Genomic DNA, 11,570 nt, shown 5'->3' with positions numbered 1-11,570 from the left:
AAAAAAAAAAAAAAATCAGAGAAATGTCTGCTCATTAATTCAAAAAAATACTTCATCCCTGCCCTTGAGAAACTGCTAGTCTTGTGGGAAAGATTGGTAAACATAATAATTCAATGTGCACAGTGCTTAAATAGAGGAACATTAAAAAGTGCTAAGGAAACAACGTCCTCTGAGTGAGAAGAATGCTTTAAAGAGAACATCTGAGCAGAGTCTTGAAGGATAAATAGAAGTTTGACCCATTTCACATTAAGAGGCTGTGCTAATAACAATCACAAAACATAAGATGTATGAAATACCAGTATCTTCCCATTCTTGTATAGGAGAATTCATGGCTCAAGTTATAGGCTAAAACCTAACGCTTTTTTTTTTTTTTTTTTTCCAGACAGGGTCCTGCTCTGCCACCCAGGCTGGAGTGCAGTGGTGTGATCGCAGATCACTGCACTTCCAGGGCTCAGGTGATCCTACATCCTCAGGCTTCCAGGTGGCTGAAACTATAGGCACGCACCACCATGTCTGGCTAAATGTTGTACTTTTTTGTAGACACAGGGTTTTGACATGTTGCCCAGGCTGGTCTCAATTTTTTGAGCTCAAGCAATCCACCCACCTCAGCCTCCCAAAGTGTTGGGATTACAGGCGTGAGCCACCACACACGGCCTGACATTAAGACCTTTTTAAGAAGAATGATTTTTTTTTTTTAAACAAAATACACAATCTTAGCCTTGATCCATGATCTTTATAGTCTCTCCCAGGGATCAACTGAAAGCACTTTCGACATGTCAAAATATTTTATAATCTAAAGTGTTAAGAGTATTATTCAAAAGATGATTAAAAGATAATCACCCTCATTTTTCCTACTACCCAAAAGTTATATTGTTAACACATTTCCTGATTCACAATATTGAAATTATATATGTACACCCTCTCTCATGAGACTAATGGTTACCAAGCCCAGAAGATGCAAGTGACACAGAAGCTAACATGGGAAGAAAGGTTTTAAACGTTTTTCAATCTTATCACTGTATTCTCTTGTAGTTATTCTTAAATTATCTTCCAAGGCCAAATTTAAATAAAATTAATCTTTTTCCGAACTGTAGTGATAAAAGAAATAATCTGCAGTAAAACACAATAAAGAATATAATATGTATCTTTTCTGACCTTACAAGGTGTTTTAGGGCTACATTCTGATTTCACAAAATTTAAGATACCTCGAGAACAAAAATTTTCTGGTTTTTAATCACAAAACTTTAATGTTAGCTAACCAAGGCCCAAACAGGCAGTAAATTCAAAACAGTCCCTGCTATTGAGGAATTCCTGGTCTTGTGGGAGAGACTGGTAAAGATAATTATAATTGATTGTGTACAGTGTCTGAAAACAACCTGTTACATTAGATCAATATTTCCATATTTGTCAGTATGCCTTTTTGTCCCTTTCTAGAATTCCATTAATTTCCACAACTTGCTCCTTATTAATCCTTTCCTCAATTATCTGGAAAAATTAATTTTGTATTAATATCTTAAACTGGGGTCCCTATTCCTATATTTAAAATTCTAGTTGAAAGTAGCATCATCTGACTTTAATTGTCTGGAACAGCAAGCTGTGGAAAGTCCTATAATGTCCTACCAATAGGAGGAAAAAGAGGTGGAAGTCTAGCCAGGAGACCACAAATGGCAATTACAAAATCATGGTAGGTTTAAATTCAAAATGTGTTTTCATTTGTGTATTTTACCCCTGCCTTTTATTTCTCTAAACTTGGCATCCACATAACATATATGCTTTTCTAGAGGCTTCACTCAGATAATCTTTTGACTTAAAAAAATTAATACGTGCAGTAAATAATTCTTTTAAAATTACAGGTGAGTATTAGCATGATAAAATAAAGGTTTAACAATAATGGAACAATTAAGAAAACTACCTCCTAGAAGTTTATCTTTTAAAGTACAGTTCTGTACAAACAATACAGAATACATTTGGTTAGGTAACAAGATTTTAATTACATGACTATTAGAATAATAATAAAAAATCTTGAAAGACAAGATTTTATCAATTAACTATGTCATTACCTTATCTTTTAAACAATAACAAAAACCTCACTGAAACATTTGACCTTTGCGTTTTCTAAAATTACAATTATTTTGCAATATGCTCATTTTTCCAAAACAAAATCCACAAATATATATAGAATATAAATACTTAAATTGGTTTGATGAAAGTTCAATCACAAAACCCTCCAACTAATACTAAAATAAATAATTAAATATCTGGCAAGCTTACTCCAAATTCCACAGTAAAAATGATGTCTTTTTCATAACTCCTATAATAGCATTTTAATCAAGGTTAGTAACAGACTAGCAAATTTGTGAAAAGAACATTACTTTAAAAGTCAACTAGGATTTAAAACAATATAAAAACATGAAGATTTCACAACTTCTCTAGCCAGTCAACTTCAAAGACACAATTTGATTCAAGCGTTGTTGGCACGTTATTTCCAATCTAATTGAGAAAACACTTGGTTTAATAATGTATTTTAGGCTTTCTGTAATTTTTTGGTAAAGGAAGAAAAGAACAGGTGGAGTAGATTAGCCGAGACAAACGTCTTATTTTCATCCCTCTATAAATTCAATCCTCCAAGACTTACTTTCTCTGCTCTTTAAAATGGCTACCACCCTGATGTACCATGCAAAAAGAAAAAATATACAGCATACTATCAAAGATAAATCTGGTTATTTTGACAGTTTATGCCCTCCTTTCCCACAAAATACTTTAAGATTCCCATTCCTTTACTGTTTAAATAAAATGACCATTAAGTACGTACCCAAAAGTTGGTCAGTTGTAGTAGGAGGGCAACCTATGTAACCCAGATTAGGTCATCTTTCCTACCATATAGTATCTTTCACAGACTAAGATCAAACACAGTAGAAATGAAAAAAGGATATATAGTAAAGGACAACAAATGTGGGAACCACAACCCCGTAAGACATTTTGTAGCTCAAAAGAACAGATTAACAATTATGTGGGTTAGCAAAAATTAAGCTTTTCATAATATTTCTAAAAAGCATTTTATAGATAATAAAACTACTTGATACCCCCAACCTATTTTTAACGTGAACATATGTTCAACAACTATTCTGAAAATATTGTTTACATATTACTATTTCCTACCCACTGTAAAACCATTCCCTAACTCTTGTTCTATAAAACTTCCCATAAAAATGCATTTTTCACATATAAAAATGAAAACAATATACAATGCTTTAGACTAATTTTGTGCATACATATAGCTACTAACTAGATTAACTTCAAATCTGTTGAATGGCTCCAGAAATATGACATGATCTTACCTCTCATCCTCGCCATCCACCAGAGGTGTCGTCAGCGGTAGCACCTTCAACGGGAAGAGAGAAGCAGAGGCTGCTAGGCTGCTGCTACTCCCATCTGAAACTGCTGACATTCCCCCACTGTCACCACTGATAGTCTGAGGTAAGCCAACTAAGGATGGCTCCGCTGGACGCCTGGCATCTTCAATGTGGCTTCCAATTGCCTGAGCTAATGATTGTGCAGAGAACTGGGTAGAACTTAGTGGTATCTGTTGTGCCAAAGGCAAATTTATATTAGTTGCTATCAAGGGAGGTTGACTAACACTTTGAACCAGATTACCATTTTGGGTGGCAGGGGTTTGTGCTATATTTTGTGGTGGAACCAAGTTTGTTGGGGCAGAAGGCATTCCAGAAGGACCAGTTGAACTAACCTGACTTGTAACAGAAATACTACTAGCAGAGGGCAAAGGACTAACTGCAGACAACTGCTGTGAAACAACTCCTTGAGCTACTGGTTCTACTCCTTGTGGCTGGGGAGGCATAGTTGTTAACAAGTTACTTTGGGGTGCAATAACCAATTGTTGAGGAAGGCTTGGAGCCCTAGTTTGAACTCCCTGATGAATAATCCCAGTTTGAGCAGATGTGACCACTTGTGAAGATGGAGGAGCACCTTGCTGAATAACTGCAGGTGGAACTTGGGTAGAGGGCTGCTGCACTGCAGTAGGTACGCTTGCTTGCTGACCAATACTTGCAATCTGACTGCCAGTAGGTACAGCAGACACTGCTGTCTGAGCCTGGCCAACCGGCTGGACAGATGCCCCTGCAGGTTGTGCTGGGACTGCTGTGGGCTGTACTGGCAACTGGATACTCTGTGGCTGAGCCACAGGAATCACCGTTGTTCCTACTCCCACTCCTGCAGAACTGGGCTGTGTGGAGGACACTGCTGTTTGAAGAATTGGCTGCTGTTGTACATACTCTGAAGCAGGATTTTGAGTCACTGATTTGACATGGCCTGGGGCCATCTGTGTAGAAACCATTGGTTGCTGTTGTCCATACTGTAACTGTTGGGGAGGTGGTGCCCCTGGAAGGGGAGTTTGCACTGGAGGAGCCGCCTGAGAATATGGTAGTTGGGGCTGAGCCAAACTGGAAATGGAAGGCTGCTGACCTAAAGCTGAAGTTACACCAACCACATTTACAGGCGATGGCTGGATACCAGTTGCAGCACTCATAGTGGCCTGCAGAGGTACTGGCTGAAGACCTTGCTTTTGCTGATAGCCCAGTTCTTGAGACTGTAATTGTACTTGTGAGATCTGTGACTGAGAAATACTCTGTGGACCAGTGCTACCAAAATCCATCTGTTGGAGGGTCATACCTTGGAGAGCTGGTTGTTGCTGTTGTTGTTGCTGCTGCTGCACCACCACAGTAGGGGCTCCCATCTCTCCACTTCCCACACTCTCTGTATAGTGACTCAGTGTGCTGACACTACTGCTCACTGAACTCCCACTAGTGCTCTCCCTTTCAGAAGTCACTTCTATCGGATTTTGCTTTACAGTCTCCACCACTTTATTTATCAACACACCTTCTGTAGCAGGTACAGCATTTTCTTTTTCATAGAACTCAGTGCAAGTCCATCTACCTTTTTTAAAGGGCTCAGAACTAGAATCTAATTTCACAACTCTGAACCTCGAAGTATTAACTGTTGGTTGTTGCTGCTGACTTGAAACCAATCCCCCAGTCATCCCTGCAGCTGCATTAGGGACACTGCTAACAGCAGTGGAGGAAGAAATAGTACCATTGCCCATGCCACTCAAGATATTCACATTAACACCACTGGTAATACCAGGCCCAACACTCACACTAGCAGCACTAGGAACATTGCTTGCACTTATATTAGCATTACCAGGCATGCTGCTTGTCACATTAGGACTAAAACTACCCACAGCAGTAATGTTAACATTATTCACTGTATTAGTGCCAGTAACAGAATTTATACCTATTCCGCCTGTAGTACTTGGAGTACGCATATTAGTCATCATAGATGCAGGTGAACCACTGGATGATACAGCAGAAGTTGGTGCAACTGGTGTGATACTGTCAGAGCTTCCAGTTGTAGAAAGTTTTCTAGATACCGGGCTTGAGGGTGGCCCACCAGGAATGGATGCAGTGGCCACAGCAGCATGAGATGGATGGTGCCCATGTTGGAGGTGGTGCCCATGATGAATGTGATGGTGGTGATGGAGGTGGTGTGGATGAGCATTCCCATTGATCACAACATTCTGTTGTGGAAGGTGAGGCAAATGAGGCTGAGGAAGATGGGGCTGGTTGGGAGAGACTGCCCCAGGTGTCTCGGCTTCCTGGAAGTTATTTAGGGTCTCTTCTGAGGAGCTGCGTTCGGGCTCCCCTAAGTCAGTAGCCCTGGAAAGTGACACATCAAGGATCTCCGAAGAAGAGAGATCTTCCGTGTGAGATTCATCCAGATCGTCATAGCTCTCAGTGTCCTCTGCTATACTGTTGTTAGAGCTGATACTAGCGGAGATCTGAGCCGGAGTAACGCTAGTTATCTGGAAGCCACTTTTCTTTTTCATTTGAGTTCCGCCTGGCGCAAGAGGCTGTGCCTGCAGCTGAGCCTGCGAAAGGAGGTTCAGGCTTTGTGGAGGCGGAGGCTGTGGTCCCGACGTAGAAGATGCTGCTGCAGGGGGCGGCGGCTGAAGCAGCGACGGAGGCGGAAAATCCTCGGAAGACGTGGCATTACTACCGACGCCGGTACCTGCTGCATTGAGAGCAGAGGCGCTGCCACTACCGCTGCCCCTTCGAGGGAACATTGCCGGGTGCGCCATCTTCCTAGCGCTAATGTCTGCAGCGGCGGCGGCCGCGGCGGTGGACTCAGGCGGCTGGTGCATTGTGTTGGGTACCGGGGGGGCGGGGGGGCGGAGGAGGCGAATGCAATTTCCTTCTGCACCGTAATCTTTGTATTCAAGACGCCGGAGAGGAAAACGGGACCTGACGCTCCGCCTGTCGCGATTCCTCCTTCTCCTCCTCCTCAGCCGAAGGCGCCGGCCGCTCCTGCCTTCGAGGGCGAGCTTCGGAAAGGAGGATGAACGAGGGTGAACAGAGTGGCCGAGGACCCGAAGGGGGACCCCTTCAGTCCTTAGCCATTCACTTTCCCCTCTAGCCTCACACCCCCCTTTATATTCCGCTTCACGTGGGGTGTGGGGCAGGGGAGAGGGGGAGAGCGCAGGAGGGGGAGGAAAAGCGAGAAATGCCCACCTTCTCCGGCCAACTCCGAAGCCGCCTCAGCCCCCTCCTCCCGCCGCGGCGGCGGCGGCCGCTGCAAAGCCCTCCCGGCCGCTCTGCACCGAGGCAGCGCGAAGCTAGAGTCGCCTTCCCCTCGCCACCCCCGGGGCCGCAGCCGCCAGCGAGCCCTGAGCTGAGTGTCGCTCAAACCTCCCCTCCCGGCCCCGCTCGGCCCTCCCCCCACGCCCCGCAGACCCTTTCAAACCCCCTGGGCTCGCGGCGGCTGCTCGGTGAGGAAACGCTGGCCGCGGCTGGGGCCGGGGCGGCGCGGCTGCGTGCGGGGCGGCGGCGGGGCGCCCGGTACGGTGAGCCCAGCAACGAGGCGCGGGCGGGCGCGCAGAGACGCCGGGTCCTCGCGGAGCACGGCCGGGGCGCGGCGGCAGCGACGGTGGCAGCGGGAGCCCAGGGACCGCTCCATCACTGGCAGCCATGGAGCCCGAGCATTTTCCTCCCTCAGGGCAGGCGCCTCGGCTCGGCACACGTCCTCGGGGAGGAAGGGGCCGGCGCCCGAGCCTCCCCGGAGGGCGGCGGGACGTGCGCTAGGGCGGAGGGTGCGACCCTCTCTTGTCCTCTTCCTCCGCAGCCGGCTCGTCCTCACCCCGCTGCTCCCACGGCCCGGCGGGAGGGGGCCGCAGGCGGCGGCGGCTCCTTTCTCGGCGGCGTTGGTGGCCAGACGGGCTGGTGCAGCGACTGCAGCCGACGCCGTTCAAAGGAACGAGAGGTGGGGTTGGTCGGTGTCGGCAAACGGGGCGGGGGAGTGGGTGGGTGCCGAGGGAGGGTGTCGGGCGGGGAGGGGGCTGTGGTGGTTGTTACTAGTGCTCTTCTCCGGCTCCCCGGGCTCCACCGTATCCCCCAGTCTCTCGCGGCTTCAGGAGGGGAGGGACAAGCGCCGAGCGCAGGAGGAGGAGGGGCGACCGCCGGCTAGAGGAGGCGACGGTGGCGGGGGGAGGGGGCAGGCGGAGAAGGAGGAGGAGGGAAGATGGCGTCTGCGCATGCGCCTAGGCGCCGCAGACATAAAGCCGGGTCTGGCGGGGCGGGAGACAGCGGGTCCTCGGGCCTAGGCGAGCGCCGGGTCTCTTGACGGAAGTTGCCGAAGGCTGGCGGAGGCGCCGAAGCCGGGAGTCGTGGAGCCGGAGGGGTTGGTGGGGTGGGGAATTTCGGCCGAAGGAGCGAATCCGGGTCGGACTGCGTGATTCGGCCCGGTGGGGGTGTGCAGGCGCGCGCTCAGGTTAGGTGTGTCCGCTCTTTTCACATTCGTGGCCGGCGCGCGCGAGCACGCGGGAGAGGAGGGGGCGCGGCGCGGAAGGGCCGGCGGAGGCGGCAGGAGCGTCGGCGCTCGGTGTGCGCGCCCTGGGTGGTGTCCCCGGCCTGCGGAATGGGTAATGAGGCTTTTCTCCGCAGCAGCAGCATCACGAGTTTCAGTTCCCAGGAGCCCGCTACTGCCACGACGTGAGTCAGGCTTTCTTCCCCGGCGCTCGGCGGAAACCTCCGCCCCCTTGCAGCACCTGGGCTCGCCCCCGGCCCTCGCCTCTTCGGGGGATGCCCCAGCGCCGGGAGCTGCGGGGTCCACGGAAGGCCGGTGGCTCCCGGTGATAGGTGTTGTCTTTTGTGCAGTGCAGTTGCTGCCATGCGGTCCCCTCGCCCTTCCAGGGGCAGGGGCGGGGCGGCCGGGCAGATGTTGCAGCTGTTTCCAGTTAACTGAGCTCTGGGGTAGGCTCTAATCTAACGAGGAGTGGTTGCAATCCATCCTTACGTGGAGGACAGAAGCAGGGCCAGTCCAGTAAACCATTGACCTCAACAGGTGTCTCCAAGCAGCGACGCCTTTATCGTTCATTGTCCTGGTTATATTCTCCATTGGTTTGACTCAAGAGGCAAGGTGGCCCGGACATGTGGACAACACAAATGATAAATGAAGAATGCCTTTTAGGGCTAGAAAAGAAAAAGGCATCTGAAATTCTAGTTTTAAAACACACACACACACATTACAATCCATGGGTCCGAGTGTAGTTCTACAGAAGCAATGTTAGGTTTGATTGGGGGCAATTTACTGGCAGTTACTTTCTTGGCATTTGATATGAAGACCTAGTTCTTAAGCACTTCTCACCAATCGAGAATGTACGTCTCTCCCAGGAATTTAAAAATGACAAAGCAACCCGAAAAACTGTAGGGAGGAATTTTCATTTTACTAAATTTGGGTTGTTGGGGGAATCAACGCTTATGATTAGACCTCTGATTCAGGAAATCTCACCGATTTACATTCCTATTTCAGGATATTGTTAAAGCAAAAACGACTGTCACTTGGAGAGTTTTGATACACCTCTAGTTGTCAATTAACTTATTACCTTTAGTTTTTTCTGAACTCTTCTCTTTGCTTTAAGGGTAAGCCTTCAAAAAGTGAATGTATTTCACTATTTGCATGTTATTGAATAGAAGTGCACCCTCAACATCCGTTCTATCGGGTATCAAAGCTGTAATACATTGTTGCTTTATCTGGGGTCTCCCTCACTGGAAAGAAAAACCAGGACTTTATTTTTTTTACTTTAAATTGCTAATGTAAACCTCTGTTAGAAGTAAATAGGCTCTCAAAAATATTCAAAGTGATACAATAATAAAATTCAAATATGTTTGAGAAGATCGTACTTCTTGTTTTATGATATTAATTTATGTGAATGGTTGTGGTTTTGTAGAACTATGGCTATTTGTGTTTTCATTAAAATATTTTTTAATTCTTCAACAGCTTTTGTTGCAAGTGATATGCCAGGTTTATCGCTGCCATCCATTGTTGAAATGCAAATCTGACATCCTATTTCAATAGTTTTTGAATGGAAAATAGAAACTACCCTAACCGATTGAAACTGCACTGGAATGTAGATGGGTGGAATGTCCTTTCTTTGGACTGCAGTGGGAAAGAAAATGCTCCTGATTTCTCAAACTGTAGCCTTAAGTCAAAGGGGTTTTTTGTTTTGTTTAAGTCAAAGTTGTGAATTACCCCCAAACAGCTGCCCTACACCCCTTAGGCCACCTAAATACTCACTATGATTGTACTGATATGGCTTGACGCTTAATAAACACATATTAAAGTCTTATCCAAAGCTGATAGAATAAAAGAGCTGTTGAGATGATCCTATGAAGCAGATACTTGTTCCAATGACTAGCAAAGGGTACCGTTTGAGCTGTTTTGATGGGGAAGGAAGGGTTGGGGTGTTATTCCTTTTAAAAGAAAGGTTTTAAAAAAAATTCCAGAATTAACATAAGACATAAGGAAATAAGATATTTTGAAGTGTATTAATTTTTGCCTGCCACATCACTTTCAAACTCCTGCTTAGGCTGCATCAAGTCCCACTAAGATATAAAGAGCAACTCTACAATTAGGGAAATCCCAGTTTCAAAAATCTGGATCTCTCTTTCCCCATCCAAAATTCTTATGACCAGCAATATACAAACACAAATTCATTAAAACAAGGAGAAGGCACCTGAACAGCCAGAGTTTGTTCTGCTATCATCTTTTAATTAAAAAGGTCTGAGTTTGTATTAAACACTAAATGCCTACTGCTGTGTATAATAAAGTCATTACATCCTTTTAACCACGTACTTACAGCTATCCTTTGCCTTTCAAAAGACCGAATTTTAGCTGTTTTCATTCTGAAGGTGTACCTCTGAATTGCCTTTCTTTTTTTATTTTTTCTTGAAACAATCTTGCTCTGTCACCCAGGCTGGGGTGCAATGGCAAAATCTCAGCTCACGGCAACCTCTGCCTCCTGGGTTCAAGCGATTCTCCTGCCTCAGCCTCTCAAGTAGCTAGGATTACAGACATGTGCCACCACACCTGGCTAATTTTTTTTATTTTTAGTAGAGATGGTTTCTCCATGTTGGCCAGGCTGGTCTTGAACTCCTGACCTCAGGTGATCCACGTGCCTTGGCCTCCCAGAGTGCTGGGATTACAGGCATGAGTCACCGTGCCCAGCCTCTGAATTAATTTTCTACTGACTCAAAGATTAGCCTGTATTGCAGTGCTTACTTAAATCCAGTTGCAAAATAACAACCCAGCCTTATATATATTTCACCATGTTTAGTATTTACTGTACTGTAAAAATTACAAATTTGGGCTGAGCGAGGTGGCTCATCCCTGTAATCCCAGCCCTTTGGGAGGCTGAGGTTGGCAAATCACCTGAGGTCAGGAGTTTGAGACCAGCCTGGCCAACATGGTGAAATGCCCTCTCCACCAAAAATATAAAAATTATCAGGTGCTGTGGTGTGCACCTGTAAACCCAGCTATCTGGGAGGTTGAGGCAGGTAAATTGCTTAACCCAGAAAGTAGAGGTTGCAATGAGCTCAGATCTCGCCATTGTACTCTAGCCTGGGTGACAGAGTGAGACTCCGTCTCAAAGAAAAAAAGAAAATTTGCTGAACATTATAACAAAATTTATCTATTTGTGAGTACTGCAAAAGGGGTCAATTAAAATCAAGTAACTCTCCAAAAGCAATGCCCCTGAAGAGCAAGAAGGGAATACGTACACTCCAAATGGCTGAGCTACAACAATAGATACCGTTAAAGAGAAATGTATACAGAAAATATGCCACTGTTCCGCTCCAGTAATTATGCTGGCTAACCAGTGCTTCCATCATGTAATGTTATTAATATTTACTTATAGCTTTTAGATGTCATCTGGGGAAAAAAAAGTCAAATGTTTAAACATGACTTATAAACGCAAAAAATCGCAGATTTTTACATATGAAGACTCTAATGCAAGGGGATATTGCGGTTTGTTTATTAATCAATTTGCTCTCTGAAACATTTTTAATGAGACCAGGAGTGTGCCATCACTATTGGTACACAAAATGCTTATTTCAGAACTTTAATGCCAATGTTAGTGAGTCAGTTTAGCTTATAACTGATTAATTTCAGCAGCGTTTGTTAAGTTTTTCTTTTTTTTTTTTTTTTTGAGATGGAGTTTCACTCAT

The 11,570-nt window shown here is 45.6% G+C and overlaps 2 protein-coding genes across 7 annotated transcripts in view; one reads left to right on the top strand and one right to left on the bottom strand.

Moving 5' to 3' along the window:
- Positions 1-6,709, bottom strand: part of TSC22D1 (TSC22 domain family member 1) — a 144,746-nt gene extending 138,037 nt beyond the window's left edge. For all 6 annotated transcript variants that reach the window (XR_001827405.2, XR_005201462.1, XR_005201463.1 and 3 more), the window contains exon 1: positions 3,339-6,709. Coding sequence is in view for 3 of the 6 variants with exons in the window: in XM_017536007.2 (XP_017391496.1) it covers positions 3,339-6,214 (2,876 nt within the window). In the remaining 3 variants the exon portion in view is untranslated. The remainder of the gene's footprint in view (positions 1-3,338) is intronic.
- Positions 6,545-11,570, top strand: part of LOC108309593 (translation initiation factor IF-2-like) — a 33,473-nt gene continuing 28,447 nt past the window's right edge. Inside the window, exon 1 of the mRNA XM_017536012.2 lies at positions 6,545-7,329. Coding sequence (XP_017391501.1) covers positions 6,574-7,329 — 756 coding nt within the window. The 5' untranslated portion in view covers positions 6,545-6,573. The remainder of the gene's footprint in view (positions 7,330-11,570) is intronic.

The sequence above is a fragment of the Cebus imitator genome, unplaced genomic scaffold, assembly GCF_001604975.1.
Source record: "Cebus imitator isolate Cc_AM_T3 unplaced genomic scaffold, Cebus_imitator-1.0 Scaffold94, whole genome shotgun sequence".
In the NCBI taxonomy this organism is placed as follows: Eukaryota; Metazoa; Chordata; class Mammalia; order Primates; family Cebidae; genus Cebus; species Cebus imitator.
Note: the sequence above shows the minus strand (reverse complement) of the source record. Positions and strands in the feature narration are given on the sequence as shown.